Source organism: Myotis daubentonii, chromosome 7 (genome assembly GCF_963259705.1).
Source record: "Myotis daubentonii chromosome 7, mMyoDau2.1, whole genome shotgun sequence".
NCBI lineage: Eukaryota > Metazoa > Chordata > Mammalia > Chiroptera > Vespertilionidae > Myotis > Myotis daubentonii.
The window spans coordinates 31,850,711-31,872,301 of record NC_081846.1 but is presented as its reverse complement, the minus strand read 5'-3'; the positions used below and the strand labels follow the sequence as shown (position 1 = coordinate 31,872,301).

The window sequence follows — 21,591 nt, the reverse complement described above, 5'->3', positions numbered from 1 at the left end:
ATGTTTCAAACTGCAAGCTCAGAGGCCGGCAAGGCAGGTGGGGAACGTTGGTTTCCTCTGTCACTGAAGCAAGTAAGCCTCATGTTTGCTTCAAGCTGCCTGGCTGCCGGCCGCCATCTTAGCTGGCAGTTAATTTGCATATCACCCTGATTAGCCAATGGGAAGGGTAGCAGATGTACAGCTAATTACCATGTTTCTCTTTTATTAGATAGGATAGATAAGAAAGTATTTGATTTTGATTTTTTTAAATGTTTTTTGGCCCAGCTGGCATGGCTCAGTGGTTGAGCGTTGACCTATGAACTAGGATGTCACAGTTCGATTCTAGGTCAGGGCACACACCCGGGTTGTGGCTCGATCCCCAGTGAGGGGTGTGCAGGTGTGGCTGATCAATGACTCCCTCTCATCATTGATGTTTCTATCTCTCTCTTCCTCAACCTTACTCTCTGAAATTAATAAAAATATTTTTAGCCGAAACCGGCTTGGCTCAGTGGATAGAGCGTCGGCCTGTGGACTGAGGGGTCCCAGGTTTGATTCCGGTCAAGGGCATGTACCTGGGTTGCGGGCATATCCCCAGTGGGAGATGTGCAGGAGGCAGCTGATCGATGTTTCTCTCTCATCGATGTTTCTGGCTCTCTATCTCTCTCCCTTCCTCTCTGTGAAAAATCAATAAAATATATTTTTTTAAAAAAAATATTTTTAAATGTGTTTTGTGTAGGGCCACTTTTACATTTCCTTTAAATGGCTATTTTCTTAAACACAATAATAACAATAAGACTTAGAAAACAGCAAATCGTATGATTATTATTTACCATGACTTGTCTGTGTGCCAAACAAACAAACAAACAAGAGAGCTGAATTAACAACCATTAATACAATAAAAATATTTAGTTATTGGCCCAAATTTAAAATTAATATGTAGCACTGGCCAGGTGGATCAGTCAGTTGGAGCACTGTCCCATACACCAAAAAGGCTGCAGGTTTGATAACTGGTCAGGGCATGTACAGGAGGAACCAATGGATGTTTCTCTCTCACATCAATATTTCTCTCTCTCTCCTTCTCTCTCTCTCTAAAATCAATTTTAAAAAATATATCCTTGGGTGAGGATTAAAAAAATTAATATGTAAACATTTAATAGCTTTATTTATGTCGGCAATACCAGTGACTTATAAAAATTCTCAGTAAGAAAATAGCATTTTAAAAATTCCATTTATTATAACCACAAAATCTATAAAAAGCCAGGAATAACTTCATAAAAATGTGTAGGACCAATATGAGGAAACTTTAAAGCTTGGAAAATGGAAAGGCACTCCTTTTCCTTGGATAGGAAAACTCAATATTGCAAATATGTCAAATTCTCTTAAGTTTATGTGTAATTTCAGTAAAATTATAGCATGATATTTGAGGAATTTGGATACATTATTCTAAAGTTCTGAAAAATAAATATGGAAAAAGAGTACAGAAAATCCTGAAAAAGAAGAGAATCTTGGGAGTGATACACCTTACTAGACGTTAAAACATATTTTAAAACCACACTGAATGAAACAGTATGGTCAGAAATAAGCAGGCAAAGCAGTAAAACAGTCCAAAACTTTACATAATGTAATGAGAATTCAGCATGAGAAAAGTGAAAGTTTAAATAGTTGAGAGGAAAACTCAACAAATGAGCTATAAAACTCCACAAATAATGTAGGGGCAACTGGCGGCTCATTTGGGGAAATCATCGTTGTATTCTTCACTTTAAACCCAAATAAATTTCAGAAAAATCAAATATATAAACTTTTAAAAGTAGAATGTTCAGCCCGGCTAGTGTGGCTCAGTGGTTGAGCGTGGACCTATGAACCAGGAGGTCACAGTTTGAATCCTGCTCAGGGCACATGCCCAGGTTTCGGGCTTGATCCCCAGTGGAGGGCATGCAGGAGACAGCTGATCAATGGTTCTCTCTCATCATTAATGTTTCTCTCCCTCTCCCTTACTTCCTGAAATCAATAAAAATATATTATTTTTAAAAGTAGAATGTGCAAAAATAAAAAGTACATACATATTTCTTTAATATTATATTAGAGTCACTGAAGAATGAGAAATGCTTGCCTCTTAGACACTTTTTCAAATGCAGATAGACTAATCTTAATCAACAATTCTTTGCAAACTATTTCAAGCATAATCAGATGGTGCTGAAGGATGATGTATAGAACAAACCTGGGATGAGATGGTACTTTGACAGAATGCTGATTTCCCTCCTATTTCTATCATGGGATGTGCATCCTTGACTTCCTGATGTTTAGGCACGCTTGCTTCCCACCATCCTTAATGACATTCTCCTCCCATCCCTGCTCCTCTTCTCCTCCCCCAAAACACACATCTCTATTTCCTTCCACCATTTAAAAGCTATCCTTGTTACAAACTGCCTTTGGGATGAACTGGTAAGATTACTGCTTTGTAAAGGCTGAGGAGGTCAAGCTACTTTCAAATTCTATTAAAGTTCTTCCAGGCATACTTCAAGGGTCATATATCTTCTCTCGCCTCTTACTAACAGATGGTCAGTAAATTAAACACACTTTCATCTGAATGTCTGAGATCGGCAATTAAAGGCTGTCAGGCAGCCCAAAGCAGCAGGCTAGCTAACCCTAGAGAGATGCAGAAGACAGGAAAAAGTCAGAAGCTGTCTCACTCTTGCTCTGAGCCTTGGAGTCTAAGGTCATTATTGCCTCCTCTGTCTTGGAAGAGAACCTCATTGGGACCATTGGGGGTCCATAGTGTGATTTGGGGCAATTTTGCATGATCCTTGGAGGCTGGCTTGTCCCTGTTTTATTAAATGGTTTGGTTTGCCAGGTGGTTTCAATAAACACAGCAGACACATTGATACACTTTGTCTACCTCCCAAATGTCTATGACAGAAATTTTATTAATGAGCACAAACTCTGGCACTAGACTTTCTGGGTCTGAATCCTGGCTCTGCCATTCTTAGCTATGTGACCTTGGACAAGTTACTCAACCTTGCCATGCCTCATGGTCCTTACCTATGAGATGAGGTGAAAATAGCCACTAGGATTAAATAAGTCAATAACTGGTATCTAGTGAACACTTGGGAAAACACCTACTTTATACAAGCGTTCTTTTAAAAACATCCAATATGATAAATTGTTCCTTCCAATTTTCCCCACACTTTACTTTTTACCCTCGTCTGTGTTGATACTTCTCACAATGGAGAATGATGTAGGATCTGTAAGGGTATTTTCACTGTGTGAAAGATGATGATCAAAGAGTATCATGAAAGTATACATAGTAAAATCTCTCGTTTAGATTTTACTGTATGTAATTTACAACAGTTTTATTAGACTGGGATAAGTTTACACTTGCACAATCTTAAAAGTTTGCTGATACTGCATATACAGAAAATAGAATGTATAGACATGTGTAACCTACCAAGGTAAGCTAGCAGTTCCAAGTTAAACATGGAGTTACCACAAGACCCAATAATGCCACTCCTCTGTATATAGTCAAAAAAAAGAAAACATGTTGACAGAAAAGTTTGTACATGTATATTCATAGCAGCATTATTCATGATAGTCAAGGAGTGGAAACAACCCAAATGTTCATGAATGGATAAACAAAATGTGGTATATCCATGCAACAGAATATTATTTAGCCATAAAAAGAAATGAAGTACAGTTAGATGCGACAATATGACTGAATCTTAAAACCATTATGTCAAGAAGTCTGACTCACAAGGCCCCATATTTCATAGGTAAGGACACTGAGGCCCCGCAAGGTTGAGTTGTTTCTCTAAGGTCACATAGCGAGGAATGACAGAATTGGGATTCATACCCACGAGGTCTAGTTCAGAGTTTGTACTCATTAATAAAAGTTCTGTTGCATACATTTGGGAGGTTGAAAAGAGTTTATCAGGTGTCTGTTTATCAAAACCACCTGGCAAATCTATAGACACGAAAAATAGATGCGTGGTTGCCTACACCTGGGGGCATGGAAGAATTGGGGGTTGATGGTTAAGGGGTGAGGGGTTCCTTTTCAGGGTGCTAATACCTGTTCCACCGGCCCTTCTGCCACCATGAAACCAAACTCCGCCCCCCTCTCCCTGGGGATCCCTTAAGTAAGAGGAAAAGGAAAAAGCTGCCTCCCCATACCATGTTACCAGGGTATCCAGGAAAAGCACCAGTTTTCTAAGTCAAAAACAACCTAGCCCGTTAGGCCCACCCCTGGTGCCCGCACTCTTGGGTGATCTCGGGATGGGAGTGAGCTTCTAACTGGGAGGACTCGATTCCCTAGACAGGTAAAGAAATTGATGTTTCTCAGTGTGACCACAGGCTGGGGGTTTCCCTTCAGGACCCCATAAATCCCTATGCTGGCTCTTAGAATATGCTGGATTCTTGACAGCAAGCACAGCACAGACAGCAGCCTAATGGCCAGTGCAGGCTGAACCCCAGCCTAGGGTCCTCATGGGAAGCACCTGCTTTCACGTAGGCACAGGCAAGCATCACCCCCTCCAGAACTGCCCCAGGCCTCCCCTGGAGGCAAAGCCAGGCCCAACTGGCCATCAGCTCCAAAACAATGATGTCCTTCCAGTACCCTCTCTACTCTTCCCTTCCTGCCCCAGGTCCTTATCTGGCCCTGGAAATACCTGTTGCTGCAGAATCAGGTGCTCCCCCACCAACTGGGATGTGGTCGGAGTCTCTGGCCCTAGTCAGATGCTCACAATATACTGCAAGATCGAAGCTCATCTTGTGGTCATGTCGTTACATTTATAGCAGTAAAAATGTGGAAACAACCTACAAATCCATCAATAAGGAAATGACTAAATAAATTATGAGGCCTCCATACATTAGAATGCCATGGAAATGATGACATAAACCCATATGTAGTTATATGGAACTACAAAGAATAGCCCTATTTTAAGTGACCAGGAAATAGTATAAAAATAACATATCCAGGTACAAAGAAAATCTCAGTGAAGTTCAAATCCCAGAAATGTTATGAGTTCTATTCTCTGACCACAATGCAATAAAATTAAAAATCCATAAGAAAATAAAATCCATTTTATAAAAGTTTATAAAGTAATAAAAAAAACATTTATATGGAAAAGCAACTGTTCAGAAATTTTTTTACTTAAGGCAAAACCAAGAAAATACCTACTTACCAGTCTGTAGAACACATGTGGCCATTGTCAAAACGTTATGGTAGAGCAGATGTGAATACATTTATTTGAGTTTAATACATAACAAATCAAGTGACTATAAAATGAAAGAAAAATGATCATTACATTCACATGGGAAATGGATAATAATGATATGTGAATAGCTCGTCCTTACTCAATCCTTACTCATTTACCACAGAACATTCCAGACAGGTTAAAGTTAAATACACACAGATATACACATACGCACCATTAAAAAAACAAACCCACAATACAAGAATCTAAAAGTGTATGCTCACTCAACCTGCTGAAAGTCTGGTGTCAGAACAAACTGTGGGTTTCAGAGCAGAAAGACCTCTGAGTTTCGGTCCCACCTGAGATGCTTACTCAAACACTTAGCATCTCTGAGCTCAGTTTCCTATCTTAGGCAAAAAAATACCAATTCATAAGAACCGAGCCCACTCCGTGATCCACACTTTCAGCCTCTGTCATGGACGTCCCCGGGCTGAGTGTGGCAGATGCAGTGAGGTGCCTCTGAGAACAGATGGCCCTGAAGAGAAAGATCAGAGTCAAGACACTGTCCAAGCACGAAATCAAAGAAAATTACAGGAGGCCATGAGAATATATTTTAAAAACGTGTGAACATCTGTATGTCAACAATTTGAAAAGCACTGGTGTGAAAGAACACCTCATGGTAAATATGAAAAATAATGTCAAAATACTTAACAAACTGATAAAAATATGTAAGAAAGTCCTTAGAAATTAGAGGAAGACAACATAAGGCAACTCCGAGGGTCTCCAGCAAATACAGAGAAAGGTGCAGCTTTTGCAGAGTAACTGGAAAAGAAGTGCGCTAAATATATGCTGATCATCCCAACTTTCATCACTCCACCCAAATAAGTCTACCCAGGTCATCTCAAGGCTGGATTCCTTGGGCTCAGGGCAGGGTTTCCAAGAAAATGGGAGCAGGTGTGGAGGGCATCGGCTGGCAGGGCCAGCAGGGGCTCCTCCCTCAGGACACAGCTGCCTGGCCAGGCCTGGGGAGCATTTTATTGAATGAGCTGATGTGAAAGGCCCACACCTCCAGGTCTGCAGCGAGAGGATCTGCCATGCCTTTCCGGTCACCACCCAGCTCAGCGGGTGCCTGTGAGCTCGTACTGCTCCACAAGTTCTCTTTGGTCAGATTACTGCCAGGGGCAGCTCCTTTCCCCGCTCTTGCCCTGCCCTGTGCCCCCAGGAGACACAGAGCTGCCCTGACTCCCACTCTGTGGTTCCACATTGAACAGATAATTGTTTAGCCAAAGTTGAAGGCCTGGGGGGTTAAACAGGCCCTCCTCCCCACCCAGCCCTGCCCCCACACACACCACACACCCCACTCACCCCACCCCCCTCATGTCTTGCCCTGATCTGGGGTCTGCTCAGCCACTCTGAGTCCAGACCCCGCGTGGACTCTAGGCCCTGCCCATATCTGAGCCACTGTCTTGTTTCTGTCTCAGCCCCAGACTATGCAGCCCTAACCCAGCAGCCCCCTCCCAGCTGGGCGTCAGCCAGAGGAGACGGAGGGGAAGGAGAGTCAGAAAGCTGTGAGGATCCCCAAGGCAGAAAGGAGGCTCTGCCCAGCCCAGGTGCTGCCTCTTTTCCCTGGCAGCCTCAGCGCCACCCCCATCCCCTGGCTGCTGTGAGGGAGAGTTTTTCTAATGGATCATAGCTGGTTCGTTCATTCCATCTCACTGCGTGCCAGGCCGCTGCTGCTGGGAAGCCAAGGTGAGTCCCAGTGGTTTTTCTCTCAAGGACAATTGAAGGAAGAGTGCTCACCACCACCCCCTTACCCCTCCCCACCCCTGCAACCCGACCACCCTCACCCTTTCATAACACTGTCCCAACCTGCTCTGGCCCCAGACCACCTAAGTCATGCTGGCCACCTGAGAGGGCTGGTTTCCTGACATAGGGTTTCCCCCAACCCTATGACCACTGTGTTCCCAAACAATCTGGCCCTGCCCTTTCCAGGCCTCCTAGAAATTAAAATAGGAAAGAATAGGGAAGAGGGGACAATGCAATCCCTGAGAAATGGCCGTTGACAGATATGACAAAGCCCCAGAACTCTGAGCACCCTCCCACCCCGAAAATGCCACGGGTGGCGAAGGAGCTGTGTCCGATCTCTGCCAAGCCACAGACCACATTCCCACGGGAGCCGCTCAGTGCAGGGTGGAGACAGCTGTTCCTCTCAGCAGATGTTCTCACATGAAGCAGGAGTGCTCCCCAGCCCGATCCCTATGACTCACTGGAGTTTAGCCAGCTTACCCGTTAGGCCTGAGCAGCCTGCCGAGCCCAGTGTGTGGCTGAGGGCCGATCAGGTGGCCAGTTGGGGCCTCTACAGCCCCATCTGCAAAATGGGGAGTCTGGTCGCTTAGCCAGCACCCTCCTTCTCTGAGGGCAGAGGCTGTCTCTGTCCCTGCTACCCCCACGAGGCCCAGTGTGGACTTGTCCCTGTTCATTAATTAAGCACGTACTGTGTGGCAGGCAGTGTACTAGGAGCTGGGGCATTTTCCCCCAAGAAGCTGGCAGAGGGAGAGAAAGAGGCCCCGTGGTATTAGGGCTGTGACAGTGATATACTCAGGCGGCTGTGGGACTTCGAGGCTGAGGCTCCCCCACACTCCCTGCTGAGCCAGAAGAGAAGCCTATGGAGGAGCCCCAGTACCCAGCAGCAGCGTCACACCAAAAGGCTCCCAGGCCACCCAACTCCACTCGGGTTCTGGCCAGGCCCTTCAGCCAGAAACCAGCCTGTCCTGAGGGTCTCCTGCCTCGGCAGAGCTCAGAAATTGTCCCGAGGGTCACACATTTTTTTCATGAGCCTTACCTCCCAAGAGGTTCTCGTGAGCAGCTCTGACCATGCCCCCTAATCTGACCACTGCTCTGCTGCCCTGCAGTCACTTATGGTCGGCACCAGATGGAAATTCAAAGGGAAGGAGAGAAGACGAGTGTAGCACCTGGAGGTGTGGGGCCAGGATGTCCAGAGTATGACACTTAATCCCACTGAGTCCAAGATCTCTCGGGGTAAAAGGAAGAGGCAGGACTTCTCTCTGAAGCCAGGCGCCCCACCTCCCAGCCCAGCCTGCAGACTCCCCCCTCCCACCCCCACTTCCCAACTCAGCCACCACCGGGCTTTCTGGATTGTCTCATAACATATCACTCATCACACTATTTCTCTTAGCTCCGTGGAGCCTGTTCTGCTTGAGAAACACATTTGGATCTAATGGAGTAAGAAGGTGCTGAAGTTAGAAATATTTGCTCAATTTTGTAATATGTATGAGCATATGTTACATTCATTTACCCAAGTTAACTCTCCCCCACCAGGCTGTGAGCTAGGGTCAGGAGCTGTCTCATGCTATAGCGTCAGTGTGATATTTTTAACCACCATAGACAATAATTAAAAACATGATTTTTTTAAGGCAACACGGCCAACATGGTCAACCTGGACCCAATCATCAGATGTTGTCCTGATGATTTGCTTCACTATTTCCGTGGGGGGCCCACCAGTCCTTCCTAATTGTGCTTCTCTACATGTTGTCCCCATTTCCCTTCTAGCCGTCACTGAAGATGCAGGCTGAGGGCCTCACATCCAGGGCTGTCTGGGGGCAGCTGGGCGCTGGCAGACTGGTTTATTCAGGAATAAAATGCTGGAGAAGCTGTAAGTGGCTCTGAGGATCGTGCAGGGGAACCAGGCAAGCAAGCATTTTTGCATTTCAGCTTATCCAGTGGACTGAGAAGCCAGGCAGCAAAACAAAACAAACCAACAAAAACCATTGGCCACTGTGTCCACTACACACACAGACTGCCTCCCCTCCTCACCACCTCCATGGAGCCCAGCTCCCCCATCAGCTACTTATCAGAAGTTCTGAAACCTATTGAACTCTAAGCCTCAGACTTCACTCTTAAATTATTTTGCCACAAGGCAAAACAGGTCATCATTTGAGGGTTAGGACCCTTCTTCCCAGTCAACACTGGGACACAGGGACCCTCCCAGGCATTCCAGGAAAAAAGAGTTGTTTTATGATGTTGCACATTGGGCCCAGAAATAATCCACACAGGCACAAGGATGGTTTTCAGACAATTTATGGTCTTTTAATTTGGGGTGGCTTGCGGCTTAAAAGTATTTTCCAATTCCCATAGAACCTAGATTGCAAAAAATACGTTCCCTAACCCTCATTAATATCTGATTGTCTCTCTCACTAGTGTTTTCTGGTCATTCTCATTTTAGCAATTGACTTCTCACCTGAAAATAGTTGGTGATCACACACTCCTAGAGCAGAAATCTACAGGGGAACCTCTGGCTTGGAAAACCCAAAGCTGTGGCTCCTCAAGCTGACTGGTGGCCCTGGACCCTGGCAGATCCATCCCTGATCCCTTTGAGGCCTCTTTTATCCACAGCAGAAGCCCCCTTCCTTGAAGACTGTGATCCCCAACAAATCTGTAACACAGTCTCCAAGACCAGACAATAGACACCCTCCTCTGGGTACACACCAAGAAGCTGGGCTCCCTGCAGGGACCCCCCAGAGCAGCAAGGAGCCACTCCCTACGTGGAAAAGCTCCAAAACTCAGCCAAGGCAAGCCAGGTCCCCAGGCACAGGGCCCAGCAGCAGATCCATTCCTTTTGCAAACATCTGGTGCACGCTCCACGCTGAGGTCGGGATGCTGCTTCATCCTGGGCGGGGAGGGCCTCTCCCTCACTACCCTGCTCACTTTCTCAGGGTTTAGGCCTCAGCTTCTACTGCCTCGCCTGCCTATTGATAGCCTTATGGGGAGCAGTTTCTCCTCCCCACCCCCCCACCCTGCCCCAGGAAACAGGGCCTGTTTGTTGAGCTTATCTGTCTTTTATTGAAGGGGGGTGGGAAAGGAGGGATAAACTCTGACGTCATGGGCCTGCGTAGGACAGCAGGGTTGGAGGCCATCTGCAGCAGGTGCTGGCAGGACCCCTGGGAAAGGAAAAAGAGAGCAGCTGGCTCATCAGGTGGGAGTGTCCTGGGGTCAGACAAAGACCTCATGTCACGATGAGGTTAAGCTTTCCTGGAATTTCTGGCCCAGGAAGGATGGATGATGCTTCCTTGGCCTCCAATTCCTCTCCTAATGCCAGACCCTATAGGTGCAGGACTCCTGGAGAGGGTTCCAAGCTCAAGGAGACCCGGCCAGGCCAGGGCCTCTCTGTTTTCCATGGGTCCCCACCACCAAACAGTCCCAGGGAGTCCTGGAGGTACAGGGTCCCCCTGTCTGGGAGTGTGTGTGTGTTTGTGCGGTAACATGCAGAGCCCTCTTCTGCCACAGCTGCTTTGTCCTGCCTTCATCCAGGGGTCAGAAGCCTCTCTTCCGGCCTCCTGATTCATTCTGCTTTTTCCCAATTATAGGTGGTGAAACTGAAGGCCCCATGCAGTGATGGGACTTGGCCAGGGTCCTATTGCAATTTCCCTGCCTGGCCTTCATGAGATCTGCTCACCGCCTGCTCAGTGTCCTCTCTGGGAAGTTATGCAGCTGGAAGGAGGCCTCTGGGATAAAATAATTACAGAGAAAACAGATGGGCGGCTGAGCAATCCTCCCCTCCTCAGTGTGCCTGAGAATCCTTCTGTCTGGCCCCAGGGCCAGAAGGGGGTGCTGTTCCAAAGGGAGCTGGTTACCACCTTCTGGGAAAGGGGCGCTGGACAATCCTGCCTTAGCCATCCCTTCTGCATCCTCTCGGGAGCCTTTTTGTGCACCATTTTCACCAGAGGTATCGTCATCAAGGCTCACTCTCGTCTCCCATAGGGTCCTGCTAAAGAACCGAACATCGACTGTCCCAAGGAAGGGCCTGTCCGTGGTAGATGCAAGAGCCTTACCTTGCCCTTGGTGGAGGAGGAGAAAAAGGGAAGAGGGACTCACAAGAATGAAATCTTTTCCCTCCATGTTCCCACCTTTCAGAAGTCCAGGAGGGAGAAGAGGGTCCCAGCTATGCAATTCTCTGATGCCTAGGCCTTGGCACACTTCAGCCTGACTCTGACTTTCCCCATGCCCTGCTCCCTCTCTGTGTCCCCACAACTGACCACTCTCCCTCAGCCTCCTCTTTTATGACCCCCCAGGCTTGCTTGCGCTCCGTACCCCCAAGAGCTCAGGAGGCTCCCACTTTTGGAAGGCAAGCCCCTCCCCAACTTTATCACACCTCCTGCCTCCAGAACTGTCCACCACAGACTTGCCTGTCTCTCAAGCCTGCCTCCTCTGGCTACCGCTACCTGAATGCTGCCCCACCCCCTTTTTTCCTTAGGTCTAAGCAGGCTGGGTTCTGCAACATCAGGCCCTCCCGGCTTCCCTCAGTTTCACTGGGTTGCCCTTTAGTGAGAGCAATCTCTCATTTGATTGTTTTTCTTTCATTGCATCCCTCTCAGCCTGAGTGCATTCCCCCTTAGCCCAATGGGAAGCTGCTGTTTTCCATCTAGATTTCCCTTCTCTCCTTCTGCTGGGTCTCCTTTCCTGGCTCCGCACAGGCTTTTCCTTCTCCAGGAAGCTCGCCCTCTAGCCCGGGCTGCGGGAGCTGCCCTCCCTCCCTGCCATGTCCTTTCCAGCCTACAGAGCTGGTGTCTGTTTCCTGGGGGTCCTTCCTAGCCCGGTTGGAGCTTTGCAGGCTGCAGGGATGCTCAGTGGATCCTTGGGGAATCAGTGGGTGGAAAAGTGGCAAATGACAGGATCCCCTGCGGAATTGCCAGGCCTGTTCTCTTTCCTCTACCATCAGGGCTTTTCACACTGAGCATTTAATAAAGTGCCACGAACAGCTCATGTTCAGCTGCTCAGTGGGTCCAACTTTCCCAGGCCTGGCTCCTGGGACCAGAGCAGAAGAAGTAGACCTCATGAAGAAAAAGCAGGAAGGACCTGAGTGCCCGGTCTGGGCCCAGGAGGAACACAGAGTCTCCTCTGCAGCTTCCTGTGCAATGAAACCAAGGGGGAAGAGCAGGGGTCTGTGTGTGTGTGTGTGTGTGTGTGTGTGTGTGTGTGTGTGTGTGAAATCTTCTGTTGCAAAGACAGTTATGTGCCGACCACCTCCCTCCCTGAATGTCCCTCTAGCCCAGGCCTAGAACGTTGTCTCACCCCACCTCCCAGGCTCAGCAGGAGCGGCTGTATAGCCTGCCGCAGGGAAGCCTTGCTCCACAGTTCACTTTGATTTATTCTCAAAGACAGGGAGTCCTAGATCGTTGCCCGCTGTCACCAAGTACATCCGAAAGACAAAGACAGGAAGAACCAGCCTACAGAAGGAGGTGACTATGGAGCACTGGAAGCTTCCAACCTGTCCTTAATAAGGGATTTCAGAGGCTGTAGCCATTGCCCCCAGAAACCAGCCCAGTGCCTGGCTCTAGAGTCAGTCTGCCAGACATAGCCGGCATAAATAAGGCAAGTTCCAGATTGCTTACATTCCTTTTTGTCCAGTAGGCAAAGAGGAAAAGGGACTTTCATTGCCCACCTGCAGATCCCTTCCTCTTCTTTTCTCCTCATAGAAAGAGTGGTGCCACTCTACAAATGTTACCTCGAAGAGGCAATCTGGGGGGCCTGTGTGGATGTGGGGAGTCAACTCACCAGAGCTCACATAGGATGCTCTGCTCATGTCTGGATCCTCTTCAAAAGCAGGAGATTCTTCTACCCAAACTCAGGCCTTGGGTGTAGGTTATTTCTTAAGCAAAAGGTGCGAGGGGCACAATTGGTTGGTGGGCATTTTCTGACTGGGTGTGCCAGGGTGGGATGTAGAGAGCCGTTGCCTCCTGGCTTTGGGTCCAGGCTCCCCTGCAGAGCCACCTGATTCTTTTACCTCTTGATTCTGGCTGTTTTCCTGCCTCTGGTGCAGTTTCCTTTCCTAAGGTGGGGGGGGGGGGGGGGAGAATCATTCCTGGAATCCGGGTGGTCTTAGCAACTGGAGGCTGCCACAGCACCTTGGCCCATAGAAACTAGCCCAGTGCCTGGCTCAAGAGCAGCAGTTCTCAACCTGTGGGTCGCGCCCCCTTTGGGGGGTCCAACGACCCTTTCACAGGGGTCGCCTAAGACCATCGGAAAACACATATATAATTGCATATTGTTTTGTGATTAATCACTATGCTTTAATGATGTTCAATTTGTAACAATGAAAATACATCCTGCATATCAGATATTTACATTACGATTCATAACAGTTGCAAAATTACAGTTATGAAGTAGCAATGAAAATAATTTTATGGTTGGGGGTCACCACAACATGAGGAACTGTATTGAAGGGTCGCGGCATTAGGAAGGCTGAGAACCACTGCTCTAGAGTAAGTCTGCCCGGCTCCTTAAGCCCCTGTAAATAACGCAAGTCTCGAGTCTCGGGGAGAAGTTCCAGATGGGCCACATTCTTTGTTCAGGAGGCCAAAAGGAGGACTTCATCGCCCACCTGGAGCTTCCTCCCTCTTCCGGAGTTCTCCGCTCTCCAGCCCAGCCCTGCTGAGAAGCAGCGGAGGCATAGTTTTCCTGCATCTCACTCAATTCTTGGGATACTGGGCTCTCCGCCTGGCGGCCCATCCCCAAGGGACTCCTCAGAGCCCGAGGGATCGGACGCCTTGCCCGAGGGAATCGTGGGCAGCAGGCCATGTCCCACAGACCTCTCTATGGCGAAAACGTGAAGGCGACCACCTGTCACAGCGTGAAGGCGACCACCTGTCACAGCTCACGGAGCCGGACGAGGATCGGGGCTGACTAAAGAAGCCTCTGCAGCTTGTGCAGGTGCACAGGACTCTGGAGCGAACAACCCACCCTGTGGATCCTCGCGTGGGTGCAGACAGGGTCAGGCGTGCCCCTGTCAGTGCAGACGGATGCCAGCGCCGGGTCAGACGCAGGGACTTTATTATGTACCGCGGAGCCGGGCTGAATGCGCACTTGAGAGCCCCAGGGGCTGTCGCCCCATGCCACCGCACACACGCAGAAGCACTTGCATTTCGGGTCTGCCTTGGTAGCCCACCTTATTCGCTCTTCACTCTCAAACACACCGAGGGGCGGGCGAAAAGCTTGCACTCTCCTGTGTAGGACTTGCGCTCCCCGCTGCGACCCCGGGCAAACCACGACACCCTTGCTCCCCCTGCGGCTAAAACTCCGACCGTGTTCTCTTGCTCCGGATTCCAAAGGCATACGTGCGATCTGAACTCCCTGCGAGCAGGTAAAAGGTGGAGCCGCAACCCCAGGCCTGAGCCTGTCAGGCGCCCAGGGAAGAGTTTGGCAACAAGGCAGATCTGCGCGGATTTCGGGCTGTGCCAACTTTGTGGCCGTGTGACTTTAGGCAAGTGATTTAATTCCCCTGAGCCTGTCTTTGCACCTGCCCAGCGGGAAAGTGATCCCTTCCAGGGAGAGGGTGTGTATTGAGGTCCAAGCGTGTAGGCAGGGCGCCAGAGCACCGGCGCTAGGCACGCCAGGGCGCGCGCTTACTGCAAATGGAGTTCCCTTGCTCGCGCCGCTTTGCAGCTAGCTCCCAGTGCAATCGGAAGAGAGCCCGCCAAGCCGCGGGATCTCTCCGGGGTGAGAGGAGGGTGGGGGCAGAGAGGGAGCCCCCGCAGCCCCCTCCCAGCCCTCGGAGCGCGTGCCATTGGCCCGGGCGGCCGGGTGGGCGGGAGGATGACATCAGCGGCAGGTTGGATTTATAAAGGCGCGAGCGGCGCTGCGGGCTCAGAGCGCACCCAGTCGGCACCGCGTAGCTCTGGGACCCGTGCTCACACAGCAGCCCCGCCAGCCCGCTCCGCGTTTGCCTGGGCATCTGCTCTTGCTGCCGCCTGCGTGTGCCCCACCACCTCAAGGGCACCATGCACCTCTCCCAACTGCTGGCCTGCGCCCTGCTGCTCACCCTACTCTCGCTCTGGCAATCCGAAGCCAAGCCCGGTGTGCTATCGAAGGTGGGCGCTGTCGCGGGGATGTCGGGACTGTGAGAGGCTGTGTGGGCGGGCTAGGGGTCTAGGAGATGCGGCCCCCAAGAGGGAGCAGAGAGGGCGGTAAGGCGGTCCTCTCCTCTGAGATGAGCTTGGGAGGCAGACTGGGAGCCCTGGAAGCTCGGATTCAGGGGTCTACGTCCCCAGCTTCTGGAGAATGTCGACAGATGCGCAGCACCTACCCAGTGTGGCCTGCCGGGCAAGCGGCAAAAGAAGGGAGGGTAAGGGGCTCCCCGAAGGAGCGGACAACCATGGCCGCGTGGCAGGTGGATGCAGTGCCGAACGGTCGGCATCTCTAGGGACGCGCTCAGGACTCGGAAGGGACAAATCGCACTGGCGGGCGCCTCCGGCTGGAGCATCAGGGGCCCCAGAAAGTCTCCCTCCAACCTCCCCCTCGCTGCCGACGTGCGTCCCTTCACCTGCCTGCTCTTTTTCTCGGACAGGGCCCGCGAACTCCGCTAGGGGAGGTGGCAGCCGCGTCCCAGGCTGAGAGCGGCGGTCAGAAGAAGCGCGGTGCCATCAACCTCGGGGGCAACCGGCCGCGAGTGTTCCAGGACACCAAGACTCGATGGTCCCGCCTTCGCAGAAAATACCCGAGTCCGGGCAATAACTGCTTCGGCCATAAGCTGGACCGGATCGGCGCCCATAGTGGCCTAGGATGTTAGTGCGGCGACCCCTGGCGGAGGTGAGTACCACCAACCTGGCCGCCTGGCGCTCCAATACACCTAGCTCCCCGTCAGCGCCCGCCAGAATCTAGCCTTAACCCCTCCAACCCCCACCCCCACCCCACCCCTCACCGCCCCAGGCCGATTCCTCTGATCCCCTAGCCCTGGGACCCATCCGCCTCCCATGGCCTTTGGAGGGGAACCAGGCTACACGGACATGTGTGCTAGTCATTTGCCCCCAAACCTATTTATCATCCCATTTTACAGATGGATAAATGAGGGATGGAGTGAAGGAACTTTGGAAAGGTCAGAAATGGTTCAGGATAGATGGATGCCCCCCCTGGCTTTCTCCAGAGAAGCAGAGACAGTTTGGAGGGCTCCGGCCATCCCTGGACCATAAGTGGACTAGCAGCACTGGCCCCAATTTGCCAAATGGGAGCGTGGAGGGGAGATCTGGGGTTTGTGGGAACAGAGGAGGAAGAGCAATACATACAAGCCCAGGGCAAGTCTGTCTGCCAACCATTGTATCATGGTGCCAGGCAGTAGGTTGCTCAGAGGTCAGGATGTTTCCTAGGTCTTTTGTCCCTAAAGTGGGACAGACTTGGAGAAATACCTGCCCCCTTACTGTAGCCAGAGTAGCCCGCTGTTTGCATCACCAGAGAGCTTTTCTGGCCCCAGAGCATTCTGATTCTTGTCCCTTCTCTAAACAGTGGCTGTGGGCAGGCTGTCTGTCCAGGGTCCTGATGCCGCTGCAGCCCTTGTGACTTCAGGATCGAACCTGTGTTTGTGGCACTATTTCAGGGCAAGGGGAAAGACACTAAAATAAATCTTATATTTCGCAAACTCAACCTACGTGTCCCAAACTGAGCTCCTCGTCAGCCTTCCCATGCCCGTTGTGCCGGGGCTCCCTGTTTCCTGCATGGCCTCCTCACTCTCCACTAGGGCTGGAAACCCCATGCTACCTTCCGCTCCTGCCAGGTGCCACAGCCTGAAAGCGTATTGTGGCAAAGGTCCTCACCTCCTCTCCTTATCTTCTTTGCATTCCTGCTGCCCATCAGTGCCCAAGGAAAAACCATGTCCCCACCTTTGAAATTGACACTCAAATACTTTAGAATCTGACCCCTACTGGTTTCCAGCCATATCCTGCAGCCTGGCTGCTGCCATTCCGTGTCCCACAGCCTGTCTGTACCACTCCAGGCCAAGCTACCCTCTCACCTAAGAAGTCTTACCAGTGTCCACACCCTGTCCCCCCAGGGGGTAATGAGAAGACCCTTTTAAAACTCTCCAGCACATTGCCTAAGCCTTTTTCACAGTTGTCCACATAAGAAATGTCCAAATCTGTAGAGAATTGTTATAAGAGTTTATTTGAGCTAAACCGACATTGCCAGGAAGCAAGATCTCAAATCTTGCTCTGAAAAAAACACACACACAGTTTAGCAATTTATTTTATACATTTGAAATTAAGAAACAAGAATATAAGGAAGATTACTGGAAGATGGGAGAAAGCAAGGCATGGGTTGGATTACAGGATAGATAAGATTACTGTTCTCTCAAGGGTGGTTATGCCTCTGAGGGGTCTGAAAAAGAGGATCACTGTGGCATTTCCACAGTGTTAACCTCGATACACAAAAATGGGCAGGGCTAGTTTAGGGCAAAGATAAACATTTTACTAGGGAAGGTATAGGCCTGAGGTGTGACTATCCACCATGACCTGCACAATTAGGAATTTATGATCAGACCACACTGTGAGGTTATATTACAGCACCCCTTTTTTATAATATATATATATATATATTTTTTATTGATTTCAGAGAGGAAGGGAGAGAGGTAGAAACATCAATGATGAGAGACAATCATTGACAGGCTGCCTCCTGCATGCCCCCTATTGGGGATCGAGCCTGAAACCCAGGCATGTGCCCTTGCCTGGAACCAAACCTGAGACCCTTCAGTCCATATGCCAACGCTCTATCCACTGAGCCAAACCAGCTAGGGCCAGAACACTTTTTCACCTGAGCTATAGATGCCTCCTCAGATTAACTCATGGGCAACTGAGGGCCGGATGTTAACAGAAGGTGACCTGAAACATCCCTGTGTCAGTGACCAGAGAACCCTGCCCCACCCAGCTGGGCATTCCTCTCCCACCTGTCTAAGGTTTTAGCTGGTGCCCTTCCTCTCTCTGCAGCCAGACTTGGCTGTTTGTCGGACTCATCCCTGCCAAGGGATAGGTGACTCTGCCATTTGGGGCCCAGACTGCGGTGGCTATCACTGTATTGGCTTTGCTCTCTTTTCTCCAGTCTAAACAACAACGAGTTGGGAGACACAGGCCTCAGTTTTTTCATTTGTGACTTAAGCACCAAGCTCAAACTTTAGAATCTAAACAAATGTTATTCTGTGGGTTAGCAGGAGATGAGGTGAGGGCCTGGAAAGGCCCTGGTATGCATGTCCCCAGAGGCTCCTTGTCCTTGGGTGTGCCTGTCCGTGGGTACCAGATGATGACCCAGTGGGTGCTATGCAGGAGGAATCTAGATCACTGAAACTTCTCAACCCTTTTGTCCAGGGAACTTGGTCAACCTCCTGAAACTTGTCTTTTAGCTGAACACCCACCTCCAACACCCTTAACCTTCTGAACCCCACCCTCACCTCCCATCCCCATGACCTTAGCTCTAAGCAGCCACCCTAATGACTGTCGCTGATGATTATAGTCCTGATTATAAAATGGTAATGACAGAGACTGGGTGGGGCCAATGCCTGAATGAACACCTTGCCCATGGGCCCCAGGGACATCACAGACATCTGTCATCTGTTTAAACACAGGAGACGGTCAGAAAAGGGAGCTGTGGGGAGTTCATCAGGCCACTGAGGCCCGGGGTCCCTCTGCACTGACTGTTCTTTGCGGGGGGCACCACACCTCTCAGGAGGATGCCTTCCTCCACCCAAAGCACCCGTACATCTCATAGCAAAGACGGCACAGCCCGCATCAAATGACTCTTGGGTTATCGCTCTAACCCAGCACACCCCATGTGCTGCTGAGACACCAGCTCCTCTGCTTCAGAAGGAGACCCTTTGAGGTGAAGCCAGCTGGGGAAGCAAGTGCTATTTACTGAGTGGCCGCTGTGACCCAGACGCTCTGCATGGCCCCTTGTACACCCCGGGAGGTGGCTATTATCCCATTTTATGGGAGAGGAAATCCATACTCAAAGCTCTCCAGGACCATCCAGGAAATAAATACCAGAGCTGGGGTTTGAGCCCAGAATTCCTGATTCCTCAGATATTTCGTTTCCCTCCACTGTCATGCAGACACATACAGCTGAAGCAGGCACCTGATGGAGGGTTTGTGTCATAGTAAGAACAGGAAAGAGGGTATTCTCCATCCCCCTCCCCTCACCATGTTTCCCCGGAGCCAAGGGCAAGGCCAGCAGTTGGGGGGGGGGGGGGGGGGGGCGCGGCGCGCGCCGGGGCTGGCAGACATTCTGGTTCCACCTGTGCTGGGGCAGGAAGTGCGAGTGTCACAGTGGAGGAGAGATGAGGCTAGGACAGGGTGGCGTGGAAGGGCCCCTCTCCTACCTGGGGCACAGGTGGAGGGACACTGCTTCCTGCTGCTTTGGGAAAGGGGAGGAAGGCTTCAGAGCGGCCTGGCAGGCCGGGCTCTCTCAGCTGAGGGCCAGCACTGAGTGTCCCGTGTCCCCTCTGTGTTTCAGGCTGGGGAACTTGCTCCGTTTCACTGCGATTACCCTTGGTCATCTGGAAGCAGCTCCGAGGCAGCGTGGCTTTTACATTCTTCTTTCTTCCCTGCGGTACTGGGAATAGGCAACACCAGCTGTTCTATTATTATTGGGGGAGGGGGTATGATTTTATTGTTTGTTTGTTTATGAAAATGAAAAATAAAAAGTTATATATATTACATATATAATATACATGAAACACACACCTACACCGACGTGATGACAAGGGACAGTTTTTCAGAGACTGACAGAACCAGCTGTAAACATTGCTGTGTGTAAATTCATGTCATGCATAAATGTATTTATGTTGTAAAGTTATTTATATTGTTTATAAAGAGATATTTATAAAAAGTTTTATTTATGTAACTAAATGAAAGAAGTCAATCGTTGTAATGTTTTTGTATTAACTAGTTGAAAAATGTAAAAAAAAAAAAAAAAAAGTCCTTCTGTGAACATCTTGAAAACTGTCTTTATTTATTCATCGCATTTATTTTTTTAGGAAGTAGTCTGAGGAAGAGGGAGAAAGTGGAAGACAAGGCTTTCTGCCTCTAACAGATCTCACAGGTGGGCTCCCAGTGGTTGGTTTCTTGCCTCAGACAGAATCCCTAATCTGCTGAATCTGCTGCTCCCGGGGTGGGGTTGGCCTGTGGACTCTTCCTAATGGTTCTCACCAGCTTGACCAGGTCAAGAAGCTCTGCCCAGAGCACCTGACAGCTGGGAAGTCAGAATTCATGAATTCAATTAAAAATTTAACTTAGAAAAAATATATATACAAAGTTAAAATTAAAATTAAAAAGAAATAAAAATTGCATTTAGCCCTGGCTGATGTAGCTCCGTGGTTAGAATGTCAGCCCGCACACCAAAGGGTCACGGGTTTGATTCCCAGCCGAGAGCATGTACCTGAGTTTCCTCCCATCCCGGCCCTGGTCAGGGTACATGCCAGAAGCAATCAATTGCTGTGTCTCTCTCACATCGATGTTTCTTTCGCTCTTCTTTCCTCCCTTCCACTCTCTAAAAATCAATAGAAAAAAATATCCTCAAGTGAGGATTAACTCTTCAACAAAAAATCATTGAATTTAGCTGACTGAGGGTCTTCTAATCCCTTTGGACCTTTTCTCTGTGATTAGAGGAAAGAAATAACCGAAAGCTCCCCTTCTGTTTGGGGAAGATTAGAAGGTTCCTGTCTATCTTGTAGAATTGGTCAGGTCATCTTATGAACCTTAGCAATCCCATTTTATAGACTTGCTCACGGAGGCACAGGGTGGGTGGTTTTTACCTCATAGTGAATGCTGTGGTCAGCGTGGCGGGGGGTGGGGGGGTGGACCCCCGGAGAGAAAGAGGATGGATCACCAGATGTCACACTTACACAGTGCTGTGTGCTTTTCAAGGGGGTTGTGGTTTTTCTTTCCACTTGAAGCTGCTAACAGTTATGGTTCCTGTGCCCCAGAGAGCCTTGGATGTGAAATGATGAGCAGTTAGAATCTCTTTTCCCAGAACCAGCAGGAAGCTTTTAAGTAATTCCGAGGTAATCTCACTGCATCCTTGGGAAGGTGACACGGATACAGCATCCCCCATATGTCTCTGTCCCCCATTTGGTGAAAGCGGGACACTAAGAGCCTTCAGGCTCGTTACATCAGGGCACTGGGAGCTGTGTGCCCCGGATCATGGGGTCACAGGCCCAGCTGAGCAGTTCCAGAGGCAAATTGGCCAGTGACCTGGCCTTTCTGCTGGCATCTGCGTTCCGTGACCTTTGCTCGCAAGTCATCCTCCAGCAGCAGGTCCTCAGGTGGGTGGGTGGCCAACGCAGCATTCAAAGGCTAATTCATGTGAGGAAACCACTTTTAAGATATGTTCCCACTGGGGGAGACTCCAGGCCTTCCCACCTCCTCAGCTTCCACCTCTGCCCCAGCGGACATCTCAGTGCCCGCCCTGCCTCTGTGGCTCAGAACTCGGTGCTCGTGTAAGTGAGCGGAGAGTTCCAGCACCCAGGCCTCCCCAGGCGTCGGCTCACTGTGTGTGTGCAGACCTGTGCTGGACACCGAGGGCCATTGCAGAAGCAGGGAGGGAGTGGGAAGAGGCAAGTGAGTGCACTGTGGGCTTTGCTGGTGGTGAGTCAAGCACA

General features: G+C 49.9%; 1 protein-coding gene and 1 long non-coding RNA gene across 3 annotated transcripts; both read left to right on the top strand.

The window, feature by feature from the left end:
• Positions 1 to 6,736: 6,736 nt before the first annotated feature.
• Positions 6,737 to 12,550, top strand: LOC132237940 (uncharacterized). Its single transcript, XR_009453696.1, has 3 exons — positions 6,737 to 6,914; positions 8,736 to 8,838; positions 10,550 to 12,550. It is a non-coding gene; the product is annotated as an uncharacterized LOC132237940 (long non-coding RNA).
• Positions 12,551 to 14,754: 2,204 nt separating this feature from the next.
• Positions 14,755 to 19,915, top strand: NPPC (natriuretic peptide C). Of its 2 annotated transcripts, none has more exons than XM_059703526.1 (3): positions 14,755 to 15,049; positions 15,526 to 15,767; positions 19,446 to 19,915. In XM_059703526.1, the coding sequence occupies exons 1-2, from the start codon at positions 14,960 to 14,962 to the stop codon at positions 15,745 to 15,747; spliced, it is 312 nt and encodes a 103-aa protein (XP_059559509.1). In that variant the 5' UTR covers positions 14,755 to 14,959; the 3' UTR covers positions 15,748 to 15,767; positions 19,446 to 19,915. The 2 variants fall into 2 exon arrangements, with proteins under 2 accessions (XP_059559509.1, XP_059559508.1); XM_059703525.1 differs by lacking the exon at positions 19,446 to 19,915 and adding an exon at positions 16,458 to 16,611 and having other exon boundaries at positions 14,764 to 15,049.
• The last annotated feature ends 1,676 nt before the right edge of the window (positions 19,916 to 21,591 follow it).